The sequence below is a fragment of the Pagrus pagrus genome (assembly GCF_965226575.1).
Source record: "Pagrus pagrus genome assembly, chromosome: 16".
NCBI lineage: Eukaryota > Metazoa > Chordata > Actinopteri > Spariformes > Sparidae > Pagrus > Pagrus pagrus.
This window is the reverse complement of record NC_140200.1, coordinates 5,149,059-5,165,449: the sequence shown is the minus strand read 5'-3', so window position 1 is coordinate 5,165,449 and position 16,391 is coordinate 5,149,059. Positions and strand designations below refer to the sequence as shown.

Here is a 16,391-nt window from a genome sequence, read left to right as displayed (position 1 = left end):
AAGTGATGAAAGCTCAACTTCTGGTATCAGATTTCTAACCACCGAGTGTCTAAGCAAATTACAGCGTCATTAACGACGGCTCTGTTAATGCCTTCATTTCCATTTGCTCCATCTCCTTCAATAAAAATCTTTATCTGTTACTCAACCCTCTCCATCTGCAGCCCTCTCCCGTCCTCTGTCTTTCACGACTCTTCTCTTTTTGTATTTCACTCTCCAGCTGATTCAATCAAGCTTGTTCCACTTCTTTTGTTACTCTCATTGGATCTAAATTTCCTCTATCAATCAGCCCGCCCTCCTCTCTCTCTTTCTTTCTCTCCTGACACCTATTCTGTCCTTTCACACCCTTCTCTTCCAATAAATGTGTTTTTTTTTCTCTTTGTCTTGTCATCTTTAGAGACTTCAATTAAGCGCCCCTTAGCGCTTCAGTTTAAGGCCATTCAGTGTGTCCCTGTCTCTTACGATTTGCCATCTGCTGCATGCATGCCCCACTTTTCGTGTTTCCCATTTTCCCCTTCTTATCCAACTCGCTTTCCTCCACTTACTTTTATCTTCTGTCTGACTGTTTTTCCATCTGTGTGTTTTATTCCCTGCTGTATAAAACGATTCAAGTTATAATCCTTAAAATCTTCATGAAATTAAACCCCATTTCTGATACTATCAGTCACTGTATTTACATTCAGTTATTACTTCTCTATATAGCTGTTTGTATTGGTGGTGGCAGAGTCTGTCATGCATGTAATCCAGCGCAATTTTATCTAATTGATAACAGATCACTAATGGTTTGCTCTCTTTACACTGCGTCAGTTCTGTAGTATGACAATCATGAAGACGGTGAACATTTTGGTACAAGACTCGGATGCTATATATGCAGAAACATGGCAGACAAAAGCAAATGTTAGGCTTTCTATTACCTGAGGTATAGCATATCAATGTTTTGCTCCTCTGTAACATGGTATTTGGTTGTAATGTTCAGTTACTCTCCACTCAGATTGACCCAGATTAGTTGTTTATTAGCATTCACCCTGACAACAAGTTGCGTAAAGCAATGTATTAGTGCTTTTAGGGAATATACTGTACAGCAACAAGTCTTTGACAAAATCACTTTAAGCGTTAAAAATTAAAAGTTGGAAGAACGACTTAAAAGCTCTGGATAAGAGGCCATCGGAGGAGCGTGAATACACTTTAAGACGCTGCTAATGCAAAAGAGGCGTTGTCTTCTACCACTGCTTCACATTAAAAGCACTTAACAACAAAACATTGGGTGAAACATTACACAGAATGCAACTTTACTGTGTGCTGCTGTTCAGTGTGCAGCATAAATATCATTTGTGGCTGCAATTATCAATGACTGACTTCTTTATTAAAAACAAGCTGACTTTGTTAGGCTGCACTGTAAACAGATAGGTCACCTGTTCTTTTATTGCATTTGTGATAAATTAGCTGCTCAAGGAGTAATTTACCAGTATCATCAAACCAACCAGGAGTGGAGTCTTAAGGATTACAACTTTAAAGACACCTACAGTAAAGAGATGAAAATGAAGGTCAATGCATCTAAGATACTGGAGGTTTCTCTTTCAATACGCTTTTATTTTATTGAGCCTGAAACAAGCGTTTCCATTTTGGTGCACATGTTTTGAAGATGCAGATGTTCACATAGGTGGCTGCCAGTAACCCTAATGTGTGCACTATCCCAATATCATGTTTACTAAATAGGATTAACTGTGAATAAAAATGAGGCCCGGAAACAAAAAGCCATCTGAAAACACAAAGTAGCTGAAACACAGGCTCGTGGGTGTTGGCTCTTCCCAAATACCAATCAGTGTTTGATGCAGTGAGCGTATCGTCTGCACAACATGTGGATTACATCATCTGTCTGAGAGGTCTGTTTACCCAGAACCCCCCCTCTTTTTGTCTGCAGACAAAGCCATTAAAATACACTCCCCCACCCTCAACCCCTATATCCCTATCACTCCCGTCTCCTTGTGTTACCTTGAAAGAGATTTCCGTTGTCATGGTGAAGCCGTGAGTGATGACGGGTTCTTCTTCTGTGGTGCGACCCTTCCAGCAGTCCAGTTCAATGCAGCGGCACCCCGACAGGAGGACCTGCTTGTACATCTCGACGGAAGAGTTCCCCGCGAGCTGGCCGGCTGCAGCAAACACACACACACACACACAAACACCACTTCGTGTAACTGTTACGCTGATCCCAAAAGTGCCATGAAACCTACGAAAGCGCGTCCTCCCACGTTTTCGAGGGCTCATTTCGAGAGCTCATTAACCGCATTAGTTGCTAGCATGCAGTGAAAACAATAGAATCGTCGTTATCTGAAGCAGGCAACTCTCATCGCCCTGTCACCATTAGCGAAGCAATTATCTCTTCACATTAGCAGCACGCTTTTTTCCCGTAACACGGTGGGAACTGTGTCAAAGTGAGAGGCAGATCTGTGTTCTCACTTCAGGTGGAATCATTCATTTCTTCCCTTCTTTTCATACCGTTTCTCATTCTTCCTCACACTCTTTCTTGCTATTTATTTTGATTTTGTGAACCAAAGCAAACACTTTCTCTACTGAATGAATTCATGCGTTGTATTAAATAAAACACTGCATTAATTCATCGCAGATCGATCGGATGGAAACGCATCAACACGGACGAAAAAGTTGCGCAACCTGCCGTCGGTCTTATTATCTTGTGTGGATCATTTGGACAAAGTTGTGAAACATAAATTGGCTTCTGCTGCAGCACCTCTCTGTTTCCTATAATAATATCACAGTGTGTCACTTTGAAAACACATACAGAAAACCAGCGTCCATGAGGAGAGAATCAAGGACCTGTTGTTTGTTTTTCTCATTTTCTTCAGTTCGCAGGCTGTGAGTTTGGCCTATTACAGAAATTCCATTTTTTTTTCCATCGCTGGAGAAATTTGATCTACTTGAAAGATTCAATGCTCTCCAGTTCCCCCCAGAATAGATTTGAATAGATGAATTTCTAATAACCATTGAAGAGAAAATGGCCTCTGTATTGTGCCTGCCATGCTTGTGCACTGCCAGGAGCCAGTTACTGTGACTACCAGTCTAAAGAAATATTTAACTCATGAATATCAATGAATTGAGTCTCATGGCATGACTTGATTGGATAACCTCTTGAAGAGGTAACAGCAGCAGAGGGGGCGTCGTATGCACCGGCGCGTTTGATTGACTGACCCGCGAGGTATAAAACCGGGCTGTATTCACCGGTGCAACCATAATTGTATTCCTCAATGAACGAGTGATCTGCTCATGTGTAAAAGAACAAAGGATGCGCGTGTGCTATCAGTCAGGAGTCAAATCGAGCTGAGTGGTAGTATGTGAGTGCAAAACAGACAGAGAGACACGCTGCCTTGGATGTGTGTGCGTACCTGTGAGGTATGTGTTGTGTGAGGAGTTGATGAAATAGTGGGAGAGGGGAAAGGTCATGTCTTCACTCTGGTCCAGCTTCTCAGGTGGGATGATGCTGTTCTCTTCTCCATTCAGATACCTGGCAAAGCCTTCCACCGAGATCTGACCTGCACAAACACAACACAGCATTTCTCTGTTATAATGGAAAACCTTTTTTGGATCCAGACAGGAACCTGCACTCCAAATCCATTCTGAAGGAGTTCAAGGATAAGCATATTTCTTAGAGTGTTGTCTCTGTAGCCGAAGCAGCTCATTCCTCTGTGCTGTGTGCTGTATTTTATTTTGAATTGATCCCATATACTTCTCACTCTGCACCAAATGTGTGTTAATCCAAATGCACGACTTACTCTTGCTTGACTGATGTCTTGTAGGAACATCAGAGCCCTGCTCTTTCGAAGATTATCTACAGTCTTTAAAGGTGCAGTCTGTAAGAACCTTAACTGAGAATTAAGTAACAATGTCAACAGAATGTGCAGAAATGACGGTTATGGTTGGAGCTGATCCCAGCTGACATTGGGCAACGGCAGTGTACACCCACGATAAGTCGCAGGTTCAACAATTTAGCGTAAACAATTAGCCTAGCTTTTTTTTTGCATGTCGTTGGATTGTGGGAGGAAGCCAGAGGACCCGGAGAGGACTCGCGCAGACACGGGGAGAACATGCAATCTCTGCGGAAAGGCCAGTTTGGTAATTTTGAGGTAGTCGGTTTCCTCAGTTGTTTTAAGCAAAGCACCTTTGTCAGATTTTACAGCGTTACACATTGTTGGCTTCGATCTTTTCACAGCTTTTGTTGACAACAACAAACCGTCAGCCTCGTCTTTTAACTTGAATCAAAACATTGTGTAGCATATTGTTCCACATGACTATGGGCCACATTATGCTATTGCCTTTGCAATTTCTTGTATATGCAGCATGGGTAACAGCTAGGGCTGCACAATTAACCAAAATATTATCGAAATTGCAACGTGGCCAGGAAGCTGCAGTTTTTTAATGAAGGAAATGATGTGTAACAGTATGTTAAACAGCATTTTAATGATATACTGCAGTCCCGGCCGTCACATATTGTTCTCCAGATGAAAGGAAACGTGTTTGTTTGTGCAGACCCAACAAATGTCACATCATCATGATTTTAACAGTTTTTTTTGGTAAAAATTAAAATTGTGATGCATGCAAAATTATGCAAATGATCATTCCCACTAACCGTGAATCATTTTGCAATCGCACTGTCTTTGAAAATAATTGCAATATAATCTTTCATAACTAATAAGAGCCTTGTTAGTGCATGTTTGTGTTTCCTATGCTGCAGGTGTCTTCAAACTAGCAGTTGGAGGACAAAAATGTTCATAATCACTAAATAGCATTGAGATTACATTAGTAGTTTAATTTAACCAGAATCCTGATTCACTGTTTGCTGAAAGCCTTTAGAGTTAATCCTTAAAGCCTGAGCCTGTTTCGCTTTCTTATATTTTACCGCCGGTGTGTACTGTCAGTGATTAGCCTTCATTAGAAATATTAAAGGTGTCTAGGTGGATGAACGCATATATTTTACAAAAGAAAAGTGATTTTCTTATATCTTAGATCTAATAAGTCACATAGGGATCTGCCAAAGCGTACCCACCCTTGACGTTGTTCTATCCATGTTTTGATTGTTTGTCAAGGTCACTTGTGGTAAGCTTTGCCTTTTAGCTGTCATCACCGAGCTCATGCCTTCGCTGAATGTGCTCGAGATCGCGAATAATAAATAAGTCATAAGCAGCAGAAGAGAAGCTCACATCTCCAGTCATCCAGACACGAGATTAAAAATTTCCATACACATTACCATACACATCACACACCACACCTGCATGGATTCAATTTTGTACAACGTATAACAAGCGCCCAAGGCGCTACCATAACACTCACTACCTCCTCCACCCACACACACACACACTCATTTCAGGTTATGCTAAATATGCTAAATGATGCAAGCTCGACGGGTGCAGCAGGTCCCTCCGGCCACTTTATGCTAATTAATGCGGTGCCGCCCTCTGCAGAGTTGCTGGACTAATTAAGGCTGGCTGCTGTCTGTGACATGTGAGCTCAGTCGCACTCAGCGTCTTACTCCCTACTGACTGCCAGGACCTCCCTGTGCCAGGCTAAGGCCTAACCACTGTGCCGATCGCACTCGCACAGACATAGACGCAGAGTTTCCCCAGTTCCCGAGACATTTGTAGGTCAAACAGGGAAAAATGGTGTTAACATGGCTGGGATTAGAGGTGCACTTGAGTGAGAGCCTACAGGTGTTATTCAAAAGGTGACGGTTGAAGGGGCGAAGTTGGATCAGAAAGAAAAGGAAGCTCTAGTATGAAAGTATGAGAGGCTGTAAAAAAAGCTCAAGGACTGTGTTGAGCTGAGAGGAAATGGCAGTGTAAATGTATTCTCAATTTAATGATAACCTGTGAGACGAGGGTGGACACAAACCGGCTGAATCTGACAAAGAGCTTCCTCTCTACAATCACAGAAGATGAATATGCGATGATACGCCACCACCCACTCTGGATGTAAGAGACTATAAGTGTCTTGTTTCATTTAGCATTTTATTCATCTGCATTCAAACAATGTCGGACCGTTTGAGCGAGCGCAGACTGAAGTAGTCAAAGACGATGACAGAGCACTGAAGAGACGAACGAGAGGTATGACACACTGGAAGCAGAGGAAGGGAGAGTGCGACAAAGAGAGTAAGCAGAGAAGAAAATGAAAGTAACTAGATTACACAGGCTATTTTGAGGCAGACCTGAGGCACCCTATCCACTGTCTCCAATTAAAGCGAATGCATTTATGCAGACTGACTGTGTACAAGCATCCACATGATGCTTTTTCAGTGCAATCTACAGTAAAAGCACACGCTTGTTATGCACAAAACCAACCAATGTTGATTTCTCTGTGCACATTTGAGTGTCCTTGAGAGAGGAAAAAGTGTGTGTGTGTGAAGGTAGCATGTGGAGCTCTGGACCCCTCTGCAGAGCAGATGGCAACACTTCCTCCGGCTAGATAAATACTTCACATGGGGAAATCTGTCACTGGGACGGAGAAGGGCACGCTTCCAGAGAGCTGGGGACAGGCTGAAACCACCACATCACACTACGAGCACATCGCTGTGATCAGAGTCAAACACAAGGGGGTCGAACGGGGTGTCGCAACGTGGTTTGACGAATTATTTGGGCACCCATGATTAATTTTGTTACAGGTTTGGGGGGAAAAAAAGCAGAAAGTACTTTGCTCAGGAGGGTTTATTAAAGAGGCACTCGTGCTCTGCTCGAGTCAGTTGAGGTCAATTTAGTTCAACGCGATTAGCAATAAACTTGCAAATGTGATCGGCATAATAATGCTACACTGAATACGTTTTTAGATAAACAGCTGCTTCTGGCACCGTAGATTAGCATTTTTTAATTTTGAAACAGGCTCTCTATTTAATAACAGCCCGAAGAACCGAACGTTTTTCTCAAGATACTTTTAAATATATTCACCAACGTACTTAACTTCTTTAGTACACGTCTTTAGACTTAAAAGTGTTTGATGAACAGCCGTATGCAGATTTAACATCTAAAGATCTGATATTTGTTGCTGCCTGAGACACTGAACAAAACATGTGGCATATTAAACTCAAATGTAATATTGACTGGAGAGCTGGAGACATGTCATGTAATCAGTAAGTCTTTAACTCAGGTCCAGAGATAAGAACAACATTTATAGTAGGAGTGGTCCTTACTGCAGCCCTGTATTACAGTGTTTGGTGCTTTCTGGACCACGAAGAAGGAAATAAACTGTCACTGGGTAAATATAATCTCAAGGTGTGGAAATGACTTGATTCCAAGATGCATCGCAATGCGGAAATGAAGGATTCTGCACCAGTGAGACGGCAAGATCAGAGGCCGCAGCAAACACAAAATTATTACAAGTTAAAAAGTTAAGTCATCGCTGCAACATCACTCTCTTGCATCCAACGTTGAGTGAACATTAGGCCAACATCACATTAATAAGATAACAGCCATGAATTGAGGCGCAGTGTCAACCTTTTGCCGTCCAGCTCCGAGACATCTGTGCACAGTCGAGTCATGTTCTTGATGTTTGCCAGATTCAGGATGTTCCCTGTCCTAAAGCTATGTGTCACAAAGCTCGGATCGTGTGGCCCGCGAACATTCACACCTCTGATACAAGCAACTCAATTACACATGGAGTCAGTATCTCTAACATTTTTTTATTGGGTTATCAAAATAGTTCGAGATTAAACAGAACATGGTGTAAAGAAAGTCACGCACTTTGGCAGCCTTGTATCAAATGCTTTCCAGCAGATATATTTTTTATTGGCACATGCCCGACCTTGATGCCTGATATCTGAAGTGGGACGTTTTGGCAGCTCTGTGTCCGCTGACACTTCAGAAGACATGAAAGCAGAACACGTCCAGGAGTGTTGGATCACCTACACTCATCCATCTTGGCTGTTAATGAGTAAGGCTGCACCACTCCTGGCTCTCCAATACTCCCTCTAAAACTGCCTGTTTATTAACTTCCACACGTGCACTTTTGTGGTGTAAAAGATGGTCTCTATCTTTATTCATGTTCTTTGTTTGGATATTATGTTACAACAGGTAGATTATTGCTGCTACCTACGGTACGACACGGTGGCTGTGACTCATGCATCTGGACAGAACACAAACACATGTGTTGTCAAGGTGGCATTTAGCAAATTTGATGGACGAACTTGACAACACATGCGCAGAATACAGAAACACGCTGCAGGGACCGCAAATACAGAAATGGTACAAGTTGACAAACTACTACCGGTTGCCAGGCAACTGCTTCCCGCCAATAAATAGTCCAGCACAATGAAACCCCCCAATGAAACAGCAAATTGTTGTTTTTACACTTACACAAACAAACAAACAAACAAACAAACAAACTGCATATTCCATGTTAATTGGAGAGCTTAAGATGTGCAGGCGGGCTTCAAACAGAGACACGCTACCTGTTCCTGTTCCTGTAAATTAAGCTAAGCTAAGCTAAGCTAAGCTAAGCACCTGCTGTAACCTTACAGTAGACAAACTTATGTGAGAGAGGTATCAAACTTCTCCTCTTGCTCTCTGCTAGAAAGTGAATTAAATATCAAAATATGGTTTTAAGTTGCACTGCACGGAGCTTTCTGAGCCGCCATAACTGCGCTTCAAATCACTGGTCTGTGCAAATTGTATTAATCAGATACGCTTTTGTATGTAAATACCACTTTCACACTTGACACAAAACACACTCATATCTGCCAACATCTGGGTTTGGTCTTCAATGTAAATGCGTATAATCAGCATTTACTCCCACGTCAGTTGACTCTGCATTAGTCATGGGTACTTATCGGCTCCGGCTCTGATGAAAACACAACAACCAGGTGGACACGCTTATATCCGCCCCTCTTCGGGCGCTATGCTATGCTAAGTTAAGGATGCTGGCTTGTCAATACTTTTTAATTCATCTCTTTCCGAGCAGCGCTTGAACATCGTTCAGTCGGCGCTGAATTCGATAGAGAGGCTTCTGTTATCAGCTCCTGTGTCCAATTCATAATGTTATTCCGACTTTTTAAAACATGTTTTAATGTCTTCTGGATGTAGTCTGATGAGGTATATAATCAGCTGCTTTCTACTGTTTTCCAGCGCACTTTGATGAATAACGTGACACACAAGGTAAAAAAACAAACAGAAAGCCAACATGAAAAAGTCAAATTCCCAATTTTAGGTTTATCCACGTTTTAAAAACCTGCAGATACACGCTAATTGTGGTGTAAAAGTGGTATCAGAGACAAACAGAAGATTTTTGATTTTCATTAAAGACCAGTCTTTGTGTGAACAGCACCACATAAGAACTCTGCTGCAGTCCACTTGCCACTTGCTATTTGTTCAAGCTCTCCTGAAGCACACACACACACACACACACACACACACACACACACACACACACACACACACACACACACACACACACACACACACACACACACGCAACCTTCTCTCGCTCTGTCTTTTCACTTTCTCTCTCCACTAAAGGATTCTACTCAGTAATCCTATTCTTGTAAATAAAATGGCAGGGAATATCCGTTAAGCTTGGCAGTGTTTGGAGTGGGTGAAACTTGTGTGTGTGTGTGTGTGTGTGTTCAGACTTCTAACATTCCTCTCCTTGGCACCCCACTATGTCCCCTCACTTTCTGAGCAATGCTATGACAACAGCTCTGCCAAATGTTCTGGTGGTGGTGGCTGGAGTGGAGGGTCAGGAGGGGACGTCTGGGTCAGGTCAAGTGTTTTGTCGTTTCCAAATGGTTTTTACTACAAAACTGCACTTTTGAGCACCTTACTTAATGTATAAAAAGCTCATCTGTCAAGCTCAAATGTCCCTCATGTGTGTTTATGCGTACATAAAAGCATGACGGTGTACCTGTGCTTGTACTCACAGACATTTGAGCCACTGACCTTTCTGTGCAAGCGAAGCATTGGGTTCATATTTGTCCACCAGCAACTGGACCTGCTCTGGTTTGAGAGGAGGGTAGAGTATCTCGTTCAGCCGAGGGTCTCGCTGTTTACTGTTAATAAACTCCGTCATCTGCTCCACCGTGAGGTACGGACGACTCTTAGCCCCCCTGAGAAGAGAGGAGAAGAGAAAAAAAAGCTGGGGGGTTACGAAGCGAGATGTGGGCACAAGAACGGGAATTCAGAAATTAAAATAGGAGAAAATGAAACTAAGGGGGAGATGATGGAGGGGAGGAGCGGTAATTAAAGCGCCCGGCAAGGAGATGTGGAGAGGGAGAGAAACAGAAGCGCAAAGGAGCAGAGGATTAAATGTTGTGTTGAGTAAATTATGAGATTTGATTAAAACGCCTTTCATATCTAAGCCTGTTCCGCTGAATTATCATCTCCATATCCTCCTGGCTCTCGTGCCGTCTCACTTAACTGTGATTAAGATCTATGACTTGGTGTGGCCTCGGTCATGCTGCCGTGCTGCCTCGGCTGATGGTCTGAGTTCCTCTGGGGGCCGAGGGGCGGCAGCAGCAGGAGCCACACAGCCGGGATCGAGGAGTCACAACCATTACACACACACTCCTGTACTAATTATCTGCTGATGATGACCCTAATGGGTAAAAGCAGGTGTCTTAAACCTACAAAGCCATACCGCCCGCTCGAGGTTGGCAGCCGTTATCTAGCTGCCTGACTGAAGGAAGCAACAGATGGCTAGGGAAAAAAAATGATCACTCTCACATTGTTTCAACATTTCTTCTTAACTGTGAATTACTGTGTTGTTTGGGGTTTGAAAAGATGATTCCTTCCTGACAGGCAAACACACTGAGGGAAACACGGCTCTTACACGTCGGAGAAGATGTGGTCCAGCTCAGATCGGGCGCAGATGTTGCTCAGAAACATGTTGTAGACCTCTGGAGTGAAATCTTCCTGGGGGATGGAGTCATTCTGCGGCAGAGAACAGCAACACGGTCACATATAAGGTACAAATTATGGGGCAGCAAGTGGCCTAGTAGGTAGACACTGTGGGAGGACTAAAAATCTGAAGCATCTTTAGGTTATCATCAATTATTTTTTGTATTGGCATTGAAATTCTGGTGATTCTATTGTTTAAACAGAATATCTATGAGAAAATGTTCAGTTTGGTTCGTGAGTACAAGAACTTCACAACTTATGTGTAGAGTTTGCACACAAGGAGCATTACGCAAGAACATTCTGATATGTCCTTATCCTAAATCGCTCTTCAGCCGTGAAACAACAAATGAGAAGCTGCAATGATTCTTTGGTACTAGCATGCTGCTCCAAGGAGGGAAACACTTCTCAAAATACAACCAGTATGCGAAGCAATGTTTACAGTGGCTTTTAACCTGGCAGAATTATATATATATTATATTTCGATCATACATAGTCTGCCTTCACCACAGTATGAGTCCTAATTTAGCAGGTGGTCCAGCAATGAACCCCCTACACACTACCCTCACTTTTGCGGTTTGCGCTTCAAGTTGGATTAAGCAAATCCTCATAACCGCACAATATGGGTCTGTTATCTTTGCTATCTATTTATGTGCACAAGCTAAGTCCAATTCATTTGTATAGTCCTCAAGTCATCAAGTTGACATAAAATGCTTTGTAATCTGTGCAGCACACAACACTGATTCTGTGGTGACTCATACAGCAGGCCGGCAGAAAATAATTTATACAAGAAAATTGGTAAAAGGGAAATGCTGTGCTGATGTGCCTACGAGCAAGAACGTCTTTCACGCTCCTCGTTGTTCTAAAGCTGACCCCGACTTCTAATCTCCCGCGGGAAGCGATTACACTAAGCATACATTTCAAAAGGAAATAATTAACAAAAGATGACTGCCTGCAATTTGCACCTAGACTTAAACAAAAAAAAAAAAGAAGCTGTGGCCACGAGGGCTCCTTATAGAGCTATCAGAGCCAAACAGGTCTGATAAAGACACAGCGCGGCGAGCAGAAGGCAGCAGCACTGTGCCAGCGAGAAACAGAGCAGAACCAAACAGCGAGGGAAAAAGGAGATGAGGAAGGATGCACGAGGGAGGGGGGGGGATGCAGGTCAAGCCCAGCCGAAAACTCGGTGACTCACTCCGAAGACCTTGGTGCGAGCTACGTAGTGAATGCGCTTTTGTGTGTGTGAGTGTGTGCGTTTGAGGGATTAACAGCACTATCGTTTAGCTGTAATTACTTGCGTGCTGGAACAACAGCAAATCCCACCAGACCTTCAAACGGCAACACGTTTTTACCTCCTGCTCCCTCTCCCTGTGCTAATTATGTATAGTTTGTTCTGTGTGTGTGTCTGCTTGTATTTCTGTGTGTGAGTGTGTGTGTGTTTGTTGTCTGCCTCGACTGTATGTGCATATGTTTCGGCATATGTTCAGAACTGCGTTAAATAGCCTTTTCCCACTTCCAAACATGCAAATTGCTTGCCACTGCTGGAGTACAGAACTTGTTTGCTGTGTTGGGGGAGTGTTTACACCTCAATGCATGAGGGGGCAGCTTCTCTCCAGTGATATCTGCAGAGAGGTAAAGATAAAACAGCTTTTGTCATCTCTATTGCTCCCACTGGGTCTATTTGTTTCATTACGACCAAGGCTAAATCAGTTCTGAGTGGGAAGTCAAGCAGACATCCAGAAAATACGACTCCACACAAATGAGCAAAGCATCAATCAGCTGCTGTTTCAGGAGGATAAAGAACAAGCTGAATAGTGAGAGGACACACTGAAGGATGGGTGGATAGATGGAGAAGAAGAAAGAGCTCGGAGATGAAGATAAGAAGGAGAAGCGGAGAAGAGAAGAGGGGACACCAGGTTCAGAGGCAGAGCGGAAATATGAGGAGACAGTACGACAGAAGAAAGAGGGAGCTTCAGTGTTTTGGTGTCTCACTCTGCCAGAAGGGAGGTTACAGTTTTCCAGGGCCGTCTCCACTCGCTTCCTGTCTGACGAGAACATCCTGAAGATACTGCGGGGACACAAAAACACACCCTTATGAGTAATCCCAGAAAATGCCACACAGACAGAGAAGTTTTTACTTATCACTTTTAGTCAGTTATTGAAGATATCCTGTGTGAAAAGGATCATCAAACGATGAGAAGGATAAAAAGATGAAACAGAAACTGGAGAGGGAGTTTAGAGAATGTAACAACAAACTGCAGGGAAACTTGCAGATTAAAAGACGCAAATGAGACAAAGAAAATGAAAAAGATGAAAAATGTAAATGTATTACATGCAGATTAAGGGAAAATAGAGAGAGAAAGAGCAGTACACCTAGCTAAAACTAATCCAGCCTCATAAAAAAGCCCTGAAATAAATTCTGTATTCATGGAGGTTATAATCTTTTGCTGAAACTATTCTAGAGAGCTGTTGATTCAACTTTCTGTGAGGTGTTTTCTATTATTTTGTCCACCCTCACTGCTTTAAAAGTGCATACTGACAAATACTGCGGATCTAGAAAGGTGCAACATGTGTACACGCTGTAAAAAGCACATTATTATTTTAACTTAATGAACACTGCCTATATACAAAACCTTAATACTAAACACACTGCTGTTCACACTGTCTAACTCCAGATGGGAACACCATATGTGCATAACTAATGAGATAATGTTTGTGAGTCTTTATAAAGATGAAATAACCACAAACATGTTTACAAATATGAGCACGCAAAGTCGTTGTCGTTTCGTCTCATCATTATCGTTTTCACTGCCATTACAATGACCATTATCGTTTCCAATGTCATTATCTTTATCGTTACCGTAATTATCAATATAATTATCGCTGTCGTTTCATTTCTTAGACACTACTTGTTACTGCACACATCACCAGTCACAAGTCTAGATGTTTTTCTTGTGTGTATAAACAAAAGACATGCAGATAATGTTTCAAGCATCATAACACAAAACTGACTGTGGTGTTATTACTTTCCCTGAAGAACTCAAAACGAAGACATGTGACTCCAGTCATTTTTTCTCAGACAAGTCAAGTCCATAGTTAAGGCAATTTAAGTCCAGAGTCAAGTCACTTTTTCCCCTCCAGATGCTGCAGTCTCATCTGCAGTATCTGGTTTATATAAACAGAAAAGACGAGGTATTAGTACCCGTCTAATGATGATATTATCGGCCAGCGTATCTAACCTCTAAAAGTATGACAATTAATTGAAAATGTATTATAATCATTGATTGAAATAAATGTAATCAAACAAAAAACAAATAACATTATGAAAGTTTATTTCTAAATCTAAATCGATAAATATTAGCTTTTAAACAGTGAAACTGACTTAACACAGTCATAAGTCATCATATCTCAAGTCAAGTCACGTTACAAATCTATAACTTCCAAGCCCAAGTCAAGTTGCGAGTCATTTATTTTCTGTCAAGTCAAGATTAATTGACGTGAATCATTTTACAATGGAAAAACTGAGTTTGAGTCCCTTTATGCATCACAGAAAAACAAAACAAACTATTTTATAGAAGGAAGTCGAGCTGGAATTCATCAAAACAGTGACATGAGTCGACCCCAAGTCACAATGACTCGAGTCATGAGTTAAGAAAAACATCCCTTTCAGCCTGTGACACAATGTTTTTTTATTTATTTTTAGCTTTAGATACATGATTCTCTCCGCTATCCTGTCTCATCAGTTATTAGAGCGCAGAGTGACACAGTGTCTGTGTGTGGTTGGGCTCCCGTCCTCCCTGTTTTATTCCAGTGTATATACACAATAACTGAGATTTACTGCAGTGAACTCCAGCGTCGTCAAAGCTACCGCTGGCTGTTTAGCTTTGTTTCCGTAGGCCGTCGCCTCTTTTAATTACATGCAGAGGTATGCCTGTGCACATCCATGAGCGCATACTGTATGCTCCGTGGGAGAGCGGAGTCAAGCTGACATTAGTCAAGCTGACATGTCCTCCCAGCTAGGAGGTTAATTCCCTAAACGGCAAGGAGTGTCTCTCTGCCTCTCTGCATTGACACCCACTGTTTTCCTCTGCGGCTCTGAGGGAGGTTATCGCAGAAGTCCACTGTTGGCTGCCTCAAAGCTCAACTTGACTAATGGCGGTGGAGAGAGTTGGATTTGTTACTGAGCAGATGACAAACTCCCAGATGGGCAATATTGGAACTGTAATTCACAAAAAAAAGAAGAATTTCTCACAAACATCACACACTGTGACAGATATGAATGGGGCTGGGTCAGGGCATGCTACTTCTCACACACACATGCACAAACAAATAAGGGTGGACTCTTCACAGACATAGGAAAGGATAGTGGCAGGATTAATGGAGCTCATTTTACCGCAGAGCTTGAGTCGTGTAAGAGCAAAAGGGAGTGTTGTGACAACAGAAGGGAAAAGTAACACACGCTAAGAAATGCACACATGTATACTCAAAGAATGTGTGTTGACTGAAGCACATACATGCTCATAGTAACAGGGCGAAGGCAGAGGAAGCTGATCAAAAGAGCAGAGAGGTGGCGAGGGAGAGATGAGTGAGTCAGAGAGACTTACTTCTTGACAGGGATTCGCCCCTCAGGGTTGAGCTGCAGCTTCAGCCGAGTGTATCTGCGTTGGACAGAGCACAACACCTTACACAACACGTAGTACAGTTTGTGTTTGGTTGAATTGTAATTGTGTGTGTGTGTGTGTGTGAATCTGCTTGATGTACAGTACATCTACAGTACCAATTTCAATGTATGTCTATGAGCAAGTGTGGTGAAATACACACTGGTGTCTCACAGCAGCTGACTGCATGTGTAGAAGTCTCCGAGCACACCATGAATATTTGGCTGTGTTTGAATAGCAGGTTCGAGTCGTGGCTAATCCCTGGAAGTCTTGCATTGGCAGCACAGAGCCATGCAGCAGCAGCAGCAGCAGCAGCAGCAGCAGCACAGGCAGCGCAGCCTGGGCTATAAATAGCTCAGCTGCAACAGGAGCCATCATTACAGGCCGGGCTTTAAGTAGCTGCTGGCTAATAATTAATATCCATTACGGTGTCCACTTCGTAGGGCAAGCCGGCTGCCACGGGCAAAGTCACCAGTGACTGTAATGGTTAACGGGGGCCGGGCTGGGTTTTGTCTGAGGTGGTTTTTTTTGTCTCTAGTAAAGAAGGGAGCATGTAGTGAAAAATGTTGGCAGAGAGAGCTAGCTGACAACAGCTGACGTCACTGGAGCTACATAAGGTCGGAGAGGAGAGAAGGAGGGGACGGCTAGGTGTTTCTTGGTGCCCTCGTCTGCCTTACACCTGCCTGTATTATTCATTAAGACGAGTAGAGGAAAACAGATGCATCTGTTTCCTTTTCTGTTTCACTTTCTCTTTCTCTGCCTCTGCCTCCGGCCTCCCTCTCTGGTAAATCGAGGAGGTCAGTTTCCATTCTGCCTACTTATTTCTGCACATCCACTCACTTACTTTTTTCTGGCG

The 16,391-nt window shown here is 42.8% G+C and overlaps 1 protein-coding gene across 11 annotated transcripts in view; it reads right to left on the bottom strand.

The window, feature by feature from the left end:
- Nucleotides 1–16,391, bottom strand: part of plcb1l (phospholipase C beta 1-like) — a 173,641-nt gene that overhangs the window by 33,311 nt on the left and 123,939 nt on the right. For all 11 annotated transcript variants that reach the window (XR_014624543.1, XM_084378455.1, XM_084378458.1 and 8 more), the window contains 6 exons: nucleotides 15,482–15,535; nucleotides 12,870–12,945; nucleotides 10,813–10,913; nucleotides 9,924–10,090; nucleotides 3,396–3,542; nucleotides 1,990–2,147 (listed from right to left, as the gene is read on the bottom strand). Coding sequence is in view for 10 of the 11 variants with exons in the window: in XM_084378455.1 (XP_084234581.1) it covers nucleotides 1,990–2,147; nucleotides 3,396–3,542; nucleotides 9,924–10,090; nucleotides 10,813–10,913; nucleotides 12,870–12,945; nucleotides 15,482–15,535 (703 nt within the window). In the remaining variant the exon portion in view is untranslated. The remainder of the gene's footprint in view (nucleotides 1–1,989; nucleotides 2,148–3,395; nucleotides 3,543–9,923; nucleotides 10,091–10,812; nucleotides 10,914–12,869; nucleotides 12,946–15,481; nucleotides 15,536–16,391) is intronic.